The sequence below is a fragment of the Schistocerca gregaria genome, chromosome X, assembly GCF_023897955.1.
Source record: "Schistocerca gregaria isolate iqSchGreg1 chromosome X, iqSchGreg1.2, whole genome shotgun sequence".
Lineage (NCBI taxonomy): Eukaryota > Metazoa > Arthropoda > Insecta > Orthoptera > Acrididae > Schistocerca > Schistocerca gregaria.
The window spans coordinates 365,749,886-365,767,416 of record NC_064931.1 but is presented as its reverse complement, the minus strand read 5'-3'; the positions used below and the strand labels follow the sequence as shown (position 1 = coordinate 365,767,416).

Genomic DNA, 17,531 nt, shown 5'->3' with positions numbered 1-17,531 from the left:
CCCACGGTCATCTTGCAGACATCTATTTAAGGATCTAGGGATCCTCACAGTAACCTCACAGTATATATATTCAATTATGAAATTTGTTGTTAATAATCCAGCCCAGTTCAAAAGTAATAGCAGTGTGCATACCTATAACACCAGGAGAAAGGATGATCTTCACTATGCAGGGTTAAATCTGACTTTGGCACAGAAAGGGGTAAATTATGCTGCCACACACACACACACACACACACACACACACACACACACACACACACAGACGCGAGCGCGCGCGCGCGATAAGGGGGGGGGGGGGGAGGGGTGAGGGTGAGGGGCCCATATAACAAATCACTGAATTTTTACGCCAATTCTGTGCTGAACTCTACGAATACTTTACCGACAACACTGAATTTTTCGTTGAAAATAGCCAATATTGTACCGAAACCAATGAAATTAGTACCCATCGTTAAGGATAATATGCTATTTGTCACGAACTCTTCACTCCAGCCATAAATCTGACATGATATTCCGTATTTGATCATGTGCTGACATCTCGGAATTTCACTGAACAGAGGCCAGACGTCAGGAACACGAGCTTTATTACAACACGTAGTTGACAACATCACGAAGAGCAGTGTTATATATGACAGGTATAGATTCTGCACCAGGACTATGGATCATGATAACGGATAAAACAGATTTACAGACAAAGACAATATCAGCACATATTAGCAAAGAATTTACTACTATCATTGTTGACTTAACTGTCAAACGTAGGACAAATGTTAAATGGCTCTTAGTAAACATTCCCCAGCAACAAATTCCATTGCTGAGACATTACCTATCTAAAATTTCGTGAGTTACACCTACGATACGCAGCAAAACTAGGTATTAGAAATGACAGCATTAACGATGTGTCCTGGTAGTAAGTTGCTAGTTACAAAGCTATGTGCACTAAGAACACCAAATGTTTGCAGGTAGCTCGATAATGGCCATGGAATCGAAATAAGGCTTGTATCATAAGTCTTTGAATTGAGCAGTGTTCCGGCATGCTAGTCATATGTCCTTAAAACCATAACCTACTATGTACATTATTTCTGCACAGGTACTGTACATATGTAAGCATTGTCTCTTATCTTACACTATAAAAAAATTTCTATATGCCCTGATGTTATGTATCAACATTTGGCAAGAGATACTTGATAATGGCCTAATATAAAAGCCGAAACTGTAACAATAACCATATTATTACAACAAAAGAAATTAACAAATAGTTTGACTACTTCTCGCCAGCTGATCATTGCTGCTGCTGCTGCTGCTGCTGCTCCTGATAGCGGCGCTCACGCATTCAAATTATAAAAATTAAAACCGCTCTAGGGGCGAAGGGCTGAACTTTCACGTCATTGGCACAAAACGTGATAACGTCGACGAACGATCCCGCAATGCGCGAGGGAGTGGGAGTGGTGGTAGGCGGGGACGACTTCACAGGGGAGTAACATGATGATCTTGAAATGATGACTTTGATGCAATTCTCCGGTTACTCATTTCGGTGATCAGATCATTAGAAAATTACTTTGCTGTTGGAGGCGACGTGTTTGTTACTGTTGGAAGTAGTTTATCTCGAAGCGAAATTGAAGTGGATGGTTCCTGTGAGTTAGTATGGTTAGGGGTCATTCTTGGCAACCTGAATGAATTAATAATTGGTTCATTTTACCGACCTCGCGACTCAAATGATACAGTTGCTGAAAGGTTCAAAGAAAACTTGTCTAATTTCAAACATATACCTGAATCATATAATCATAGTTGTTGGTGACTTCAATTTAACATCGCTATGTTGGCGAAAATGCATCCTTAAATCTGGAGGTACGCATAAAGCATCATGCAAAATTGTGCTTCACGCATTCTCTGAAAATTATTTCGAGCAAGTAGTTCACCAGCCTACTCGAACAGTAAACGGTTGTGAAAACACAGCTGACCTAGCAACAAATAATCCTGAGCTAATAACGAGCATCAAAAACAGATACAGGGATCTGTGAACATGGGGTTGTCGTAGTGAGACTGAATATCGTAACTGTAAAATCGTCGAAAAATATATCTATTCAAAAAAGACAATAATTAGCTTGGCGCCTACCTGAGAATAGTTCTCCAACTCCCCCAAATTAACAATGTGAGTGTAGACCAGCTGTGGCTTGAATTCAAAGAAACAGTGTCGACAGCAATTGGGATATTTATACCACATTAACAAACAACGGAGCTGATTCCCCAAGTTACACAAAACAGGTCAAAACACTGGTGCAGAAACAACGAAAAAAGGCATTCCAAATTTAAACGAAAGCAAAATCCCCCAGATGGGCGATCTTTTACAGAAGCTCGAAACTGTGTGCGGACTTCAATGAAATACTATCTATGCCAGTGCTGCTAAAGCAGTGTTATTAAACAAAGCCTCCGAAATTCCTTCACCAAAGAATACGTAGTAAATATTCCGGAATTTCACTCAAGAACACCTGCCAACATGAGTAACTTGGAGATAGATATCCTCGGAGTAGTGAAACAATTTAAATAACTTGATAAAAGCAAGTCTTCCGATCCATACCGTATACCATTTAGGTTCCTTTGAGAGTATGCTGATGCAATAGCTCCATAATTAACAATCATATACAACCGTTCTATCTACGAAAGATCCGTACCCAAAGACTGCTACGTTGCGCTGGTCACACCAATATTCAACAGAGGCAATAGAGCAGTCCACTAAGTCACAGACTACATCGCTAACGTCGATATGCAGCAAGTTTTTGGAACATAAATTGTGTTCGATCGTTATGAATTACCTCGAAGAGTACGGTCTATTGATACACGGTCAACATGGATTTAGAAAACATCGTTCTTGTGAAACACACCTAGCTCTTTACTCACACGAAGTGTTAAGTGCTATTGACAAGAGATTTAACACTGATTCCGTATGCCTAGATTTCAGGAAAGCTTTGACACCATACGTCACAAGCGACTTGTAATCAAACTGCGTGATTATAGAATATCGTGTGTTATTAGACTGGATTCGTGCTTTCCTGTTGGAGAGGTCACAGTTCGTAGAATAATTCAAAGAAAGCCATAAAGTAAGAACAGAAGTGATTTTTAGCTTTCCGCAAGGTAGTGTTACATGCCATCTGCTGTTCCTTATCTATGTATAAGATTTAGAAGACAATCTGAGCATCCGTCTTAGGTTGTCTACAGATAATACTGTCGTTTATTGACTGTTGAATTCATCAGAAGATCAAAACCAACTGCAAAATAATTTAGAAAAGATATCTGTATTATGCGAAGATCGGCAACCGATCCTAATTAACGAAAAGTGCGAGGTCATTCATATGAGTGCTGAAAGGAATCCGTTGAACTTCGGTTACACGGCAAAATCAATCAGATCTACAGGCCGTGAATTCAACTAAGTAAGTAAGAATTACAGTTACGAACAACTTAAACTGGAAAGGACACACACAAAATGTTGTGGGGGAGACGAGCCAAAGATTGCATTCTATTGGCAGAACACTCAGAAAATGTAACAGATCTGCTAAAGGGACAGGCTGCACTACGTTTGTCCGTCCTCTTTTGGAGTACTGCTGCGCGATGTGGTATCCTTACCAAATAGGATTAGCGGAGCACATCGAGAAAGTCCAAAGAAGAGCAGCACTTTTTGTATTATCGAAAAATAGAGGAGAGAGTGTCACGGAAATTATACAGGATTTGGAAAGGACATCATTAAAACAATTGCGTTTCTCGTGGCGGCGGGGTCTTCTCACGAAATTTCAGTCACCTGTTTTCTCCTCCGATTGCGATAATATTTCGTTGACGCCGAACTAGATAGCGAGAAACAATCATCATAATGAAATAACATAAGTCAGAGCTCGCACGGAAAGATATGTGCGTTCGTTTTTTCCACGCGCTATTCGAGAATGGAATAATAGAGTGTTAATGTGAAGGTGGTTCGATGAAACCTCCGCCAGACACTTAAGTGTGATTTGCAGAGTTTCCATGTAGATGTAGAGCAACATGTAGGCACACTAACAACAGCCTCTATATACATTTACTCTCTTATGAAGTTTTTAGTGAAGAGTACAGCGCAATTTTGAAGTTATAGGAGCATTTATAAACATTCAACAAGGCCTCCACTACCAGCAAATTCACCCTAGTCTTGCCCAGAAAGAGCAAATTCACTCTAGTCTTGCATAGAAAGGAAAGAAGTATGTAGTCACAAAAATACTTCACCACCTCCCTTGTGGATTTAAGGTCTTCGGAGATAATGACAGTTTTTTAAAAAAAAAACTAAAATCATTTTTATCTGACATCTACTGCTCCATAGATGCATTTCTGAGAACAGAGTATGCACGTGGTCGCTTACATTTATCTAATTTTGTTGTATATTAAGATTACAACAAAAAATGCAGGTACGACCAGCATGCAGCCACATTTCAACAGAGAAAATGTATCTTATTTGTTAACCTGCTGATTTTCATGGAGAGCTGCCGTGGATGCGATCCACAGAAGACCAAAACCAACTAAACTACGAAATGGAACTAACAGGAGACTTTGAATGTGTAAAAATAAGGGCAGTACAATTTGATACCTGTGTGTTTGTCCATAGGACAGTATCATGGAAACGATGATAAACCTGAACTGGAAGACGCTTGAAAACAAACGCCAGCTCTCTCACCAGAGCTTATTTACGAAGTTTCAAGACACAGAGCAAAGTGAGAAGTCTAGGAATATACAGTGCCGAAAAAAAAATCACAGCACCAAGGAGGAGTTGTGCGACATAAACTGAAGGTTGTAGGCGTGTTTCTACATCTGAAAGACGATGTCTGTTAAAATTTCGGGCCAGTGGCATAAGAGTGGCGCTTGTTGCGCCACTGTGATGATTTAAATTAGGTTTGCTTTATACACAAGCTGTACCGATCATGATCGTTAGTTACTTTTGAGATCAGACGTGGTGAGTTGATGTTAGTCAAGAATGCCTTTAAGGCGACAAAGACGACATTATCAGCAACTCACTGTGTTTGGAGGAGGTCGTGCAGTAGAGCTATGAGAAGCTGGATGTTCCTTCTGAGATACTGCAGAAAGACTTGGCAGGATGTAGCCCCCTACATGATTACTGGCAGCTGTGGTCACGAGAATGTACGATCGCAAGGAGATCGGGCTCCGGACGGCCGCGTGGTACTATGGATAACTGAGACCATCATGTGCGGCGTGGGGCTCTGTAGCATCCTACTGCATCTGCAGCAGCAACTTGAGCAGCAGTTGGCACCACAGTGACACACCTAACTGTTAAAAATCAATTACTTCAAGGACAACTACGAGCCAGACGCCCTGTAGCGTGCATTCCACTATCCCCAAACCACCGCAATTTGAGACTTCAGTGGTGTCAAGCGAGAACACACTGGAGGGCAGAGTGGAGGTCTGTCGTGTTTTCTGATGAAATCTGGTACTGCCTCGGTGCCATAATGGCCGTGTGTTGGCTAGGAAGAGGCCAGTTGCGTGCCTGCAACAATCCTTTCTGTGTGCTCCACACACTGGACCTACACCTGGAGTTATGCTCCGGCGTGGGATTTCGTAAGACAGCAGGATCACTCTCGTCGTTATCCCACGCATCCTCACTGCAAATCTGTACGTCGGTTTGGCGATTTGATCTGTTGTGCTGCCATTCATGAACAACATTCCAAAGGGTATTTTCCTACAGGATAACGCTTGCCCACATACTGCTACTGTGACCCAACATGTTCTACAATGTGTCGACGTTTTACCTTGGCTTGCTCGATCACCAGAAGTGTGTAATCGAGCACATATGGAACATCATCGCACAACTACTCCAGCGTCATCCATAAACAGCATTAACTGTTCTTAAATTGACTGACCATGTGCAACATGCATGAAACTCCATCCCATAAACTGACATCGGGCACCTGTACAACACAGTGTATCCAAGTCTGCTTGCTTGCATTCAACATTCTGGTGGTTAAATCCGTTAGTAGTGACGAGCATTTCACATTTGCAATGGCTTATCTCGCGCTTACATTAAGCTGTGATCTTGCAATGTTAATCACTTAAATATGTTATCTAGATAAATTTACTACCGAAATTTCCTAACTTATATTAATTATTTTTTGGTGTTGGGATTTTTTTCCGTCAGTGTATTACAACCCCTACATTTCGTTGCTATAGGACCCACGAAGCCAAGATTCGACTAATTACACTGTGCGTAGGCGCATTTAAGCGGTCATAGTTCGCACACTATGCACGAATGGAATGGTAAGAAACCCCAAAACGTGCTACAGCGAAGAAGTGTCCTCTGCCATGCACATCACAATAGTTTGGAAAGTATTAATGGAGATGTAATCTGATTAGTACTAGAAACAGTAAACTTCTGTCCTATTGCTTTTTCGAAGCTGTGATGTCTAATTTTGGAATGTGACAACTGTCTGTTAGTCATGGCTCTTTGTCACTCATTTCTGTGGTGAGACAAAAGATGTAGAACTTGTGGCATTATTATAGCAGCTTGAGTCTTAATGTCCCTGCTCCACCCTTTACTGGCACTCATGGGAAGAGAAATAAGCCAGTACCATTTTGGATAAAGATGTTCAAGTGCAGCTGATGTGAAAGTAATTTGCATATAACCTACCTCAACAATTTGAGTACATAGGTCCTTGATACTTGGCTATATTATTCTGTACACTTTAACTACTGGTTTTTAAGTACTACTTTAACGACATCCAGAGAAACTGCCACATATTAACTCAGTATTACAGACTACACTAAGAACTGTTGAGCCGTGGCTTGAAAAATGACGTGTTGTAATAAACGTCGACAAACAAGTAGTAGTTCTGTTCCCTCATAGACAAACATCTGCACAAACGTCAATACTAGAACAAATAACTCTATATATACGTCCAGTACGTAGTCATAGCCATGGTACGGAAATTTCGGTATTAATTTTGTCTAGGTAACATATCTAAGTGATTAACATTGCAAGATCACAGCTTAATGTAAGCGCGAGATAAGCCATAGTAAAGTCTGGTGTCCGGCTGGCCCGGAAACTAACTGGGGTGGAGTGGAGGGTCACCACATGCACATCACCAACCGATCACGATGGTGCTCAAACAGCTCTATCCCATGCTTAACCGGAAAGCACTCTGAATAGTGGAGTAGCTAGGTCCATGTACAGGAACGTCATTACACCGCTGATGACATATGCTACTCCTGTCGGGGGATGAGTAACTGTAACACATCATCATCGCCTGCAGGCCGTACACAAGAAGGTACTGCGAATTATAGACTACACTCCACGATACACACTTGTGTTTCGTAAAACTGTATGAACAAATCTATACGGCACGACTCCAAGGGAAATGTTGCCTTGGAAGTATAAACTGGTACTTTCGTATAGCGTACATCGGTATTTTGGTGGTATTCTGCAGTGATGATGAGTGTAAGAGCTGCAAATACAATATTTTCGAGAACTAGGAACTATTGTCGGTACCATTAAGGCGAGCCAAAGAACATGAAACCTGGCGGCAAGCTGCAAACCCTCGCGTGCAGCAACGCACGGAATCTCCCGCAGACAGACAGCTTTCAAAGATAAAGTGATTTTCAGATTTTCCAAACTAATTTTGTAATTTTCATAGCAACTTTCTCGCTGAAAGCTTCAACGGAGCCCAACAGAACGTACATTTGTCGGCGACAACGTTTTCCTTACATATACGAAACAGTTTCACATTTCTTGCGGTATTGTATTTCTTACCTCCGAATACTTTTACGTTCTCACGATAAAATGTATATCCCATGTATCTATAAACTTTGTTTATGTACATACTTCTCTTCAGTCGAAATATGTTAGTGTTTGTTGCTTTTTCGACACGCTGAAGTAAAAATATATATATGTTCTTCTTGAGAGGCTCTAATGGCTCTGAGCACTATGGGACTTAACTGCTGAGGTCATCAGTCTCTTCTTGAGAATTTCTTGAAACGTTAGACCTTTTTTCGGAACAACTGACAAAAATCTTCATTTAGAAAGGAATCTATGATATTCTTGTCCGAACAATAGATATATCTAAATTTTCTGTATCATTACGGACATTCGAGATTATCACTAACTGGCATCGCTTAAGTAGGTGAGATGACTCTGACCTGTCTAATTTCGTGGAGATCACTGTAATAGCGCTACAATTACTTACCGTGCGGTTGTGAAACACTGACTGGTTTCGGTGCTTGCCTCGTTGCCCAAGTGGTGAGTGAACCATCCGTATGGCTGCACATGAATTGTTTTCCTTCATGGTGCCACGTAATTGACTTCAGTGGCTCCGAAGTCTGACACCGTATATCTGCTGTCCTCGTCCGTAAGTCCCACAGGACTATCTGGCCCGATTCAAAGCCTATCAAAAGCTGTGGAAGTAACAAGTAAAAATTAATACCTTATAAATGGGAAAGGAAATGTTCTACAAACATATTTAAACATTATCAGCTGTTAACCTAGTACAGAAGTTTAATCGGTTAAAAGACGGAAAAATAACCTACGATGATACAGGTTGCAGCACCGAGAAAATGTAGCTGCGTGATTACGCACACGCACAGAGAGAGAGACGGGACGAGGGGGGGGGGGGGGGGGGGGGGAGGAGGAGGTGGGGTGCAAGTGTATGTTATACCAGTCTGTTCGGTCTGAAGAATGAAAATTCCATAATAGCTTAAATACGATATCAACCTTACTTATATATCCGTCAACTGCTTAATTCCACGACGGAGGGTACACCTAGTTCTAAATACGAAATTAGTAAGGTTTGTTTTCGATTTGTGGTAGGATTGAATTAGTTATGTATCATATATTCCTAACGTTTAAACAACTGGAATAAAATCAGAATATTATTCATGCACGTTGGGATCTCGAGATCTCTTCCGCATATCTCCAGTGATCAGGGGCTTATCAGTCAACTCCAATTGTAAGGGCGAAATTAAGTATGCGAACTGCGATCATGACTCAAGTCTTGGGCTTCTGTTGGGGAAGGTAGAATTCCCTGCCAGAAAAATGAAAATGATTGTTCAGATGCTCAGAGAAGCAGCAAATGCGTATCGCATTGCTGAGCACCAGTTGTTGACGCCTGATCCATAATGGGCGGACCTGCCTCTGCAAGTAGAATGGTCGCAGGGCTAGTTCAAAGAGTACTTGTCTCCCATAGGACCCAACAATGGTGTATCAGGTTGTAACACCGAAAATGCAGATAAAATATCTCCTGCATCATCCAAATTTTTTCGCTGTTTAATATCCATTGATAGCTGGTAATGTAGTTCTGATTCTAAATATGTAAGCTTTATTACAGAAACTACAGATTAATGGATGTAATAGTCTATTTATTATAATGTAAACTTCTGGGTAATAGCCAAGGGAGCATTATTTGAATGTATCGATAGCAACCACCAAACGGCAGTAGCTGCGCCGTTGCTTATCTACGCGTATGGAGAGTCTGTCGCGGTACGAACAGAAAAGAGTGCGGGCGTTCCCGCAGACGAGGTGTGCAGTTATGATCGCGCCAGTGTATGCACACCTAGTTCGTTAACACGCAAATATTGAGAGCACGGTAGTGGTGGAGAGGCGGAGGAAGCTGAGGTTCTAACTATTGTCTGTTCAATAACGGTCCGTGGCTCTGGAGTCGACTCGGGGCTCTCATCCAGCAGCAACAGAACGGCAGCTCAGCATTGCCGTCGGCTACATTAATCGTCGTCTGCACAGCTACAGCATCGTAGAACCCTGGTAGAGGCATTACCCAGTGGGATTTCTTTGACAAAGTATGACTAACTTCTATAGTAACATGCAATAGTTTAAACTTTTAGGGCACCTGTGTTGTCATTGTCCTCAGACATTATTGCCAAGCTGGGTCCCTTTCCATCCAATCACTAAGTGTCGTAAGAATACGAAAATTGGTTAACTATTTACTGCCAGTTTTGTTTGTTGAAGATCAATCCCAAAAACAGTAAGACTCCACTACACTGAACAGATGATCAAAGAAGTAGAATTCTGTTTGTGTATGGAAAGTACGATGGCGACATAAACGTATAACGCATGTCTTGGGTGCCGAAATCAATAGCCTCGGGTGAGAGTCTAGGACTGTGCCTTTCATCTGGCACCCTGCAGTCAGCGTTCAGCAAAATCCACAGTTGAGGCGCTACAGTAAAAGCAGTCATCATCAGCATACGAGGATGGTGACACTGCAGAACCCACAGCTGTAGTCACTAGAACAAGTGGCACACTCAATATAGACCAGTTTCAGCCTAAATTTTCTGCCTCAGTTCATTCATGTACTTCATAACAGAGCCTTAACTAATTTGAAAATTTTAGTATTAACTTCATTCACTTACAGTAACGTACAATTTCACTGGCAAAACTAATAACTAAAGATACAGCACAAATTAAGAGTGCATAATGTCATTTATTCTGTATTTAGCTTAGCGAGTGACGTCTGCTGGCTTTTATTATTGTTATTTGCTTCAAGTAAATTCAATTTAATCTTTTAACAATCGAAAGTAAATTGCTTGCCTTTTCTTAATTTTGCATTACGTTACACGTATGTTACAGAAAGTCATTTTTTACACAACAGAGTTTTAGTTGCATTTATTTAACCAGTAACTTCATTTAACTTCACTTTCAAAATTTAGTATTTCAGAATAAGTAAGTCCAAACTCAGTGCTTGCTGATTCATTTATTTTTTTCATGAACTGTTATGTTGTGGGAAAGCGTGACAACCTTATGCTGCCACGCCAGTGATTATTTGCTTAAATTTCTTAAGATTATGGAGATTCATTGCCCTAGCGTGCTGACGAACGTTTAATTATCTCTTTGCCGGCTGGTGTGGCCGAGCGGTTCTCGGCGGTTCAGTCTGGAACCGCGCGACCGCTACGGTCGCAGGTTCAAATCCTGCCTGGGGCATGGATGTGTGCGATGTCCTTAGGTTAGTTAGGTTTAAGTAGTTCTAAGTTCTAGGGGAATGATGGCCATAGATGTTAAGTCCCATAATGCTCAGAGCCAATTATCTCTTTTTAGCTAACCAGTCTTTTTTGTATTAAATATTACGTGGTACCCTTTTCCCCCTATCGTGGTTCGCGAGAGATTGCACTATACTTTACCCATTTCAAAATTATCATCAGTATTTAGATTAGGCTTAGAATAGATTCTTCCTTCAGAATGGTCTGTTGTACACTTTCCTACTACTAACCGGTATTTTTTCCTGCAGTAACGAGAGTCGCACCCACTATAAAATTTCATTACGCATACGCGACCAGAGTCAATTATATCGTAGTCCAATAGGCGAATTAGGAAGGGGGAGGTGACAAGGTCCAGCACCCACAATGCCGAAGATGATGCGAGACATGTGCAAGACTCCCATGCTCAAGAATGGATAGGATCAAAGCTTTGCAAAGCTGCAGAAGTGTAAGCAATCTCCGTACCAGCCGGTGTTACTCAGGAAGCGGGGAACATTAATGTGTGACCAGCACTTTCGCTCAAGCTGTTTAAGATAGGGAAGCCATATCAAATGGGTTCAAATGACTCTAAGCACTATGGGACTTAACATCTGAGGACATCAGTCCCCTAGACTTAGAACTACTAACTAACCGAAGGACAACACATACATCCATGCCCGAGGCAGGATTCGAACCTGACACCGTAGTAGCCGCGCGGGTCAAGAGTGAGGCGCCTGGAATCGCTCATCCACAGCGGCCGGCCATCAACTGGGCTCTGAAGACCAATCCCAAAAGCAGTAAGACTCCACCACACTGAACAAATGATCATCGAAATAGAATTATGTTTGTGTATAGAAAGTACGATGGCGTCAGAAACGCATGACGCATGTATTGGGTGCCGAAAAACAAATGCCTTGGGTGAGAGCCTAGGACTGTGCCTTTCATCTGGCATCCTGCAGTCAGCGTTCAGAAAAATCCACAGTTGAGGCGCTACAGTAAAAGCAATCATCATCAGCAGCTGTAGTCACTAGAACAAGTGGCACACTCAATATAGAGCACTGTGGGACCCCATTCTCTTGTATATGGGGGAGGGGGCACTGGGCAGCCTCAACCCAGAAAGAATGGTGTTCTGGACAAAAATCGGGAGCAGACCCCAAAGACCCCACTCAGGTAAGGTAATGACCATGTAATGAAGCCATGTGGTGTCTTAAGCCCTTTGTAAATTGAAGAAGACAGCGATAAGGTGTTGTCTGCAGGAAAAAGCCATCCAGGATAGCAGACTCATGGCAGACCAAATTGTCAGTGGTAGAATGGCCTTGGCGAAAACCACCCTGGGACGAAGCCAAAAGGCCCTGAGACTCGAGGTACCAACACACCCAACAGTTCACGTTAGTTAAGATTAACTGGGCGAGTGAACGATAGCTGTCCATATCAAGGGAGTGTTTACCCAGTTTCAACACTGGGACGATCATACTTTCTTGCCCCTTCGTGGGAACTCACCCTCGCTCCAGATACAGTTGACATTGGCAATCCATCAATAGGTGACTGAGCATTTGGCTGTGGATGCGATCTGGCCCTGGAACCATGTCACAGTAAAAACCCAGGACTCTGAGGAGTTCCACGAACTGGATGAAGTATTACATGGCTCCAGGTGATGTGTAGTGAAAGGTGAGTGAATCTGCCTCTTCCACTGTTTGAGGACATGAAATGCATCCAGATAATTCTCAGACACAGAGGCTTTTAGACAGGTGTCCAAATGTGGTCCCAGGGCAGTAACATACTATTCGCAGTATTCTTGTCTTCTGTCACTCTATTAGGTGGCAGACCTGGGCATGGAGCAGTTTAAAGGCGATTAGGTGCTCCATAGATGGGTGTCACTTATGGCGTAGGAGAGCAGGTCTGTGATCTCTAATGGCCGTGGCAGTTTCGCATGTCCACCAAGGAACTGTCTTCCGATGGGGAGATCCCAAGGAATAGAGGACTACTCAATTGGCTGCCAATAGAATGGCAGCAGTTGTGCTATGGACAGCCACATCGAAACCTTCACATGGCTGGTTGCTGAAGTAAAGGTATCTCGGTCAGCATTGTTTACAGCTCATCTGGATTGACACCCAGGTGAGTGATTCTGAGGGAATGACAGGATGATCAGGAAGTAATCACTGTCACACAGGTCATCGTGGACCCTTCAACAGGTGGAGTGGAGAAGACCTGGGCTGCAAATGGAACAATCGACGAGTGAATAAGAGCCATATGCCAGAAGTAAGTGTATGAGAGGGCACCAGTATTCAGAAGACAAGGATAGAGCTTTGTGAGCTAGTTGTCGATAACTTTGCTGAGACCAGTGGTCATGGTTCCATCCTGCGAAAGGTTATGGACATTGAAGTCACCCAAAATTAGGAAGGGTGGGTGGAGCTGAGGAATGGATACAGACAATGCGTTGTGAAACACTTCTTCACACTGGGAGGGAGACGCACATTATACATGCTAAAATTCTCAGATGTTCTCACACTAACAGCCACAGCTTCCAAAGACATCTCGAATAGCCCATGTTTGCTGTAGATAGAGATCAGAGTCTACATGCAAACTCCACCCGACACACTTTCATAGTCAGCACTATTCTTAAAGTAGCCCTTATAGCCACAGAGTGTAGGCCCCCACATTGCTGGTAACCACATTTCTTGGAAGGCCATGCAGAAAGGGGACGAAATGCGTAAGAGATGTCTAAGCTCAGCCAGGTGGTGGAAGAAAACTGCTACAGTTCCATTGGAGAATCACGTAATGGGTAGCCCATAAGAACATGAAGGGACCAAGAGGCGCATCATGCCTCAGTTTCATGGACAGAGGAAGAACGTGAAGTCCTACGACCAGCAACCTGTGGCTCCTTCAGTCACTGGCTGCCAAAGTGGGTGTGGGAGAAGCAACAGTAGGGCGAGGGCCCACAACCACGAAAGTAACAGGTTTCGTTGAGCAGCCGAGAGGACGCAGCATAGAAGACACAGAGAGGAGAATACTGTTACTAGAGAAGATGACACTGTCATAGCAATAGCATATATCACCACCACATATGTAGGGTTCAAATAATTATGTTTCTTCTTGGGCTCTTCATAAGTCAGTCAGTCAAATGTTTTGCGTTATTGGATTTTCTTTTCTTTTTGGAAGATTGTACACGTTAGTGAACAGGGGCATGGTGCTTTCCATAGTTGACGCAGATAGGATGAGAGGCACAAGGAAAGTTTCTGCGCAACTGACTTCCACAATCCCTACAGAAGGGACTAGCATTCCAAAAGCGAAGACATCTGTTTGAATTTCATGCATCTGAAGCACTACATGGGATGGTGTACGTACAGTTTCACATTACATTGATACACCATCACCTTGACGTTTTCAGGTAACAAGTCGCCTTCAAAGGCGAGGATGAAGGCCCCAGTAGCAACATTTTTGCCCTTTGGTTCCAGCTGGACATGATGGACAAAAGGCACACCCTGTTACTCCAAACTGGCTCGTAGCTCAATTAGTCTGTAACAGAAGGTCGTGACAGAAGATGATATCCTGTACCATACAGACACCGTCATGGTGGGCTATAGTTACAGGAATGTCATCCAGGTTGTCACAGGAAGCAGTCCTCATGACTGGACAGGGGTTGTTGTATTAGTCAGAACTGAACCACTTTTAATTTTTTGATCACGCTGCTTCCCCAAACCTGTCCTCAAGGTGTTCAACAAAGAATAATGCCTTTGTAGATGAAAATGAACTCTTGTCGGTCCTAGGGTGATCTAAGTATTGGGGCAACTATTTCCCCTCTTGTTTCTTAGCCTGTGAAACAAAATTTTAGGGCCATATCTCTCCACATAGTAAGAATCTTCTACTTCAGAAGAGACCGCTGGGCCACGCAGCCATTAGCAGAAGAAAGAAGAAAGCTTAATTTGCTTCAGATGCGAGTCACCCACAACACAATGGTGTCACTCCCCCCCGCCAAATGGAAGCTCTCACCACGGATCCCACACATGCTCAGCAATGGCTACCTGGCCATTAATCCATTGACCAGAGTCTCCACGCCCCAGCCATAATGGGCACATACTGCCAGGGATATTTATTGAGTTTCCAGCTCAGGCAAAAATATCTCTCTCTCTCTCTCTCTCTCTCTCTCTCACACACACACACACACACACACACACACACACACACACACACACACACACACACACACACACACACAGGATGGTGGCTACCGTTTGGATCCATTGCCATTGCCAGATAGAAAGAGTGTAAAGACAAAAAAAAAGCACATCGGTACACACACACACACACACACACACACACACACACACACACACACACACACACAGGATGGCTACCGTTTGGATCCATTGCCATTGCCAGATAGAAAGAGTGTAAAGACAAAAAAAAAGCACATCGGTGGAATACACACCACGCTGGGCGACCTTACCTGCAAATCTGTAAAATTTGGAAGACTAATTGTAGGTCAAACCTAAAAATGGCGCCCTATAGTTTAGGATGAAAAGGTGTGTAAAGTGCCAGAAGAGAGAGATCCACATATGGTTGGCATGAAGACGACCATCGAAAGGAAAGGCAGAGGGCAAAAAGGAATAGTAGAAGGATGGATCTGCAGCACAGAAAGGGAAGTAGCACTACAAGGGTTGGGTCCCGTGTAGGCCAAGCATGTACTGACAAAAGAGTTGTGATCCGCCTTGTGGGTATTGTAGCCTTGTCACAGCCCTTTTGCGACATTAATAGGTTCAGATATGGCTTCCATTTCTCAAGAAGTCGAATACAGAAGAGACTAACTGTATGAAAAAAATAAGCCATAAGTTGTCCACCATACTGAAGAAGACGAAAGAGGGTTCAGACACATCCTGTAGAGATCGCATCTTTATTTTACAACAGCCGAGGCAAAAATTTACAGCAGTACCGAAGGAGATACACATTGCCTTTGTAGATATAGCAACAACTTATAATATGGCCCCTAGAGAAAAACTCTAGGAAGCTGTGAAAGCGATATATAAGGATGATCATCTTCTTCACATTATTATTGAAATGTAGAAAGATAATAAGGCACATATTATTATTATTATTATTATTATTATTATTATTATTATTATTCTACGTGCAATCTCTTCGTATGTTCGCTCTTCTGTCCACAAAGCTTCTGTTTTCTTCTTTGGTCTTCTGGTATCAAATTAGTGTTTATTACTATTAGAGCTGAATTTTTACCGTCCTTTCATTTAACCTATTTTCATGCCTACCTGTTGAAGGTCATCTGCTATTTCTTTATCCACTTAATTTTTATCCTACCTACAGCTGAAATTTGATTCGTCTGTTCCTGAATGTATCTACGATTCTGTCCAAGTGTGTGTCAGAACACATGGCAAAAAATATTCATCCCCAGTAGACATCACGCCAATATCAAATTACACCTATTCTCGCTTTGATAATGGTCTCGGTACGTTGTGGAAGGGGGTTCACAAGTTTCTTCAGGATTGCGACATGTTGGTCGCTACATTTCCCTTTCTCCTCCATACAATGCCAGACATTTTCTGTCCGATTAAAATCAGACGCTTTTGCTGGTCAGTCGAGTTGCTATGGGGTGCCCGAATCCTCGTCAAATCAGGAAGATGTGTGTGGAGCCTTGTGTACGCGGTTGTTTTCGTCTTGAAACACAGCAGTCTCTACAGAATAATCATCATGAAGATTTAGAAGAAACAGCAACAGTAAGCCAACGAGGAATATGAAATAAACACCTTGGTTTATCCTCACAGAAATCTCAATGAGTGGAGCTTAGTCATGGAACTAAAAAGTCTCACAAAACATCATAAAACCAACAACTGTCTGACCTACTCCCACCACACACCGCGGGTTAAACGCCTCATTGGGTCATCAGTGCTCTTGACACCATTTGAAAAAGACGGAAAAACACCACTTGTCTAATCGTTATGACGCTTCCACTCAGCTATTATCCATTCTGTGTGTTATTTAGCTCAATGAAAAGTTGTAGTTTTATGGGGCAATAGCCTTTCTCGCGCTACACCACCCCTAATGTCCATTTTCTCCACTTCCTTCCTCAATGTTCACTTGGCAACTGGTTAAGGTGCACCTACATTCAAAGACAGAAGCAATTATTGTTGTGTTTGAAACTGTAATTCATAGACAAGACATGACACTTCTCCAGTCCACTTTCGTTCGATAAACAAACTCCACCAGTGACTTTAAAGAAGACCCCATTCCTTTCTCAAGGCCGTTAGGATGAGCTACAAATTACAATAAATTCAAAAGACTATTGTCCTATTGGTTGGTGAAGCCAATGAAACTGGCACACGAGCCTAATATCACGCAGGACCCCCGCAAGCACGCAGAATTGCCGCAACACAACATGGCATGGACTCTACTAATTTCTGAAGTAGTGCTGAAGGGAATTGACATCATGAATACTGCAGCCTTGACCATAAATCCGTAAGAGTACGAGGGGGTGGTGATCTCTACTGAACAGCACGTTCCAAGGCATACCAGATATGGTTAATAATGTTCATGTCTGGGGAGGT

At 42.6% G+C, this 17,531-nt stretch overlaps 1 protein-coding gene across 6 annotated transcripts in view; it reads right to left on the bottom strand.

Moving 5' to 3' along the window:
* Positions 1–17,531, bottom strand: part of LOC126299600 (syntaxin-binding protein 5) — a 901,795-nt gene that overhangs the window by 315,032 nt on the left and 569,232 nt on the right. For all 6 annotated transcript variants that reach the window (XR_007552829.1, XM_049991623.1, XM_049991624.1 and 3 more), the window contains exon 6: positions 8,202–8,409. Coding sequence is in view for 5 of the 6 variants with exons in the window: in XM_049991623.1 (XP_049847580.1) it covers positions 8,202–8,409 (208 nt within the window). In the remaining variant the exon portion in view is untranslated. The remainder of the gene's footprint in view (positions 1–8,201; positions 8,410–17,531) is intronic.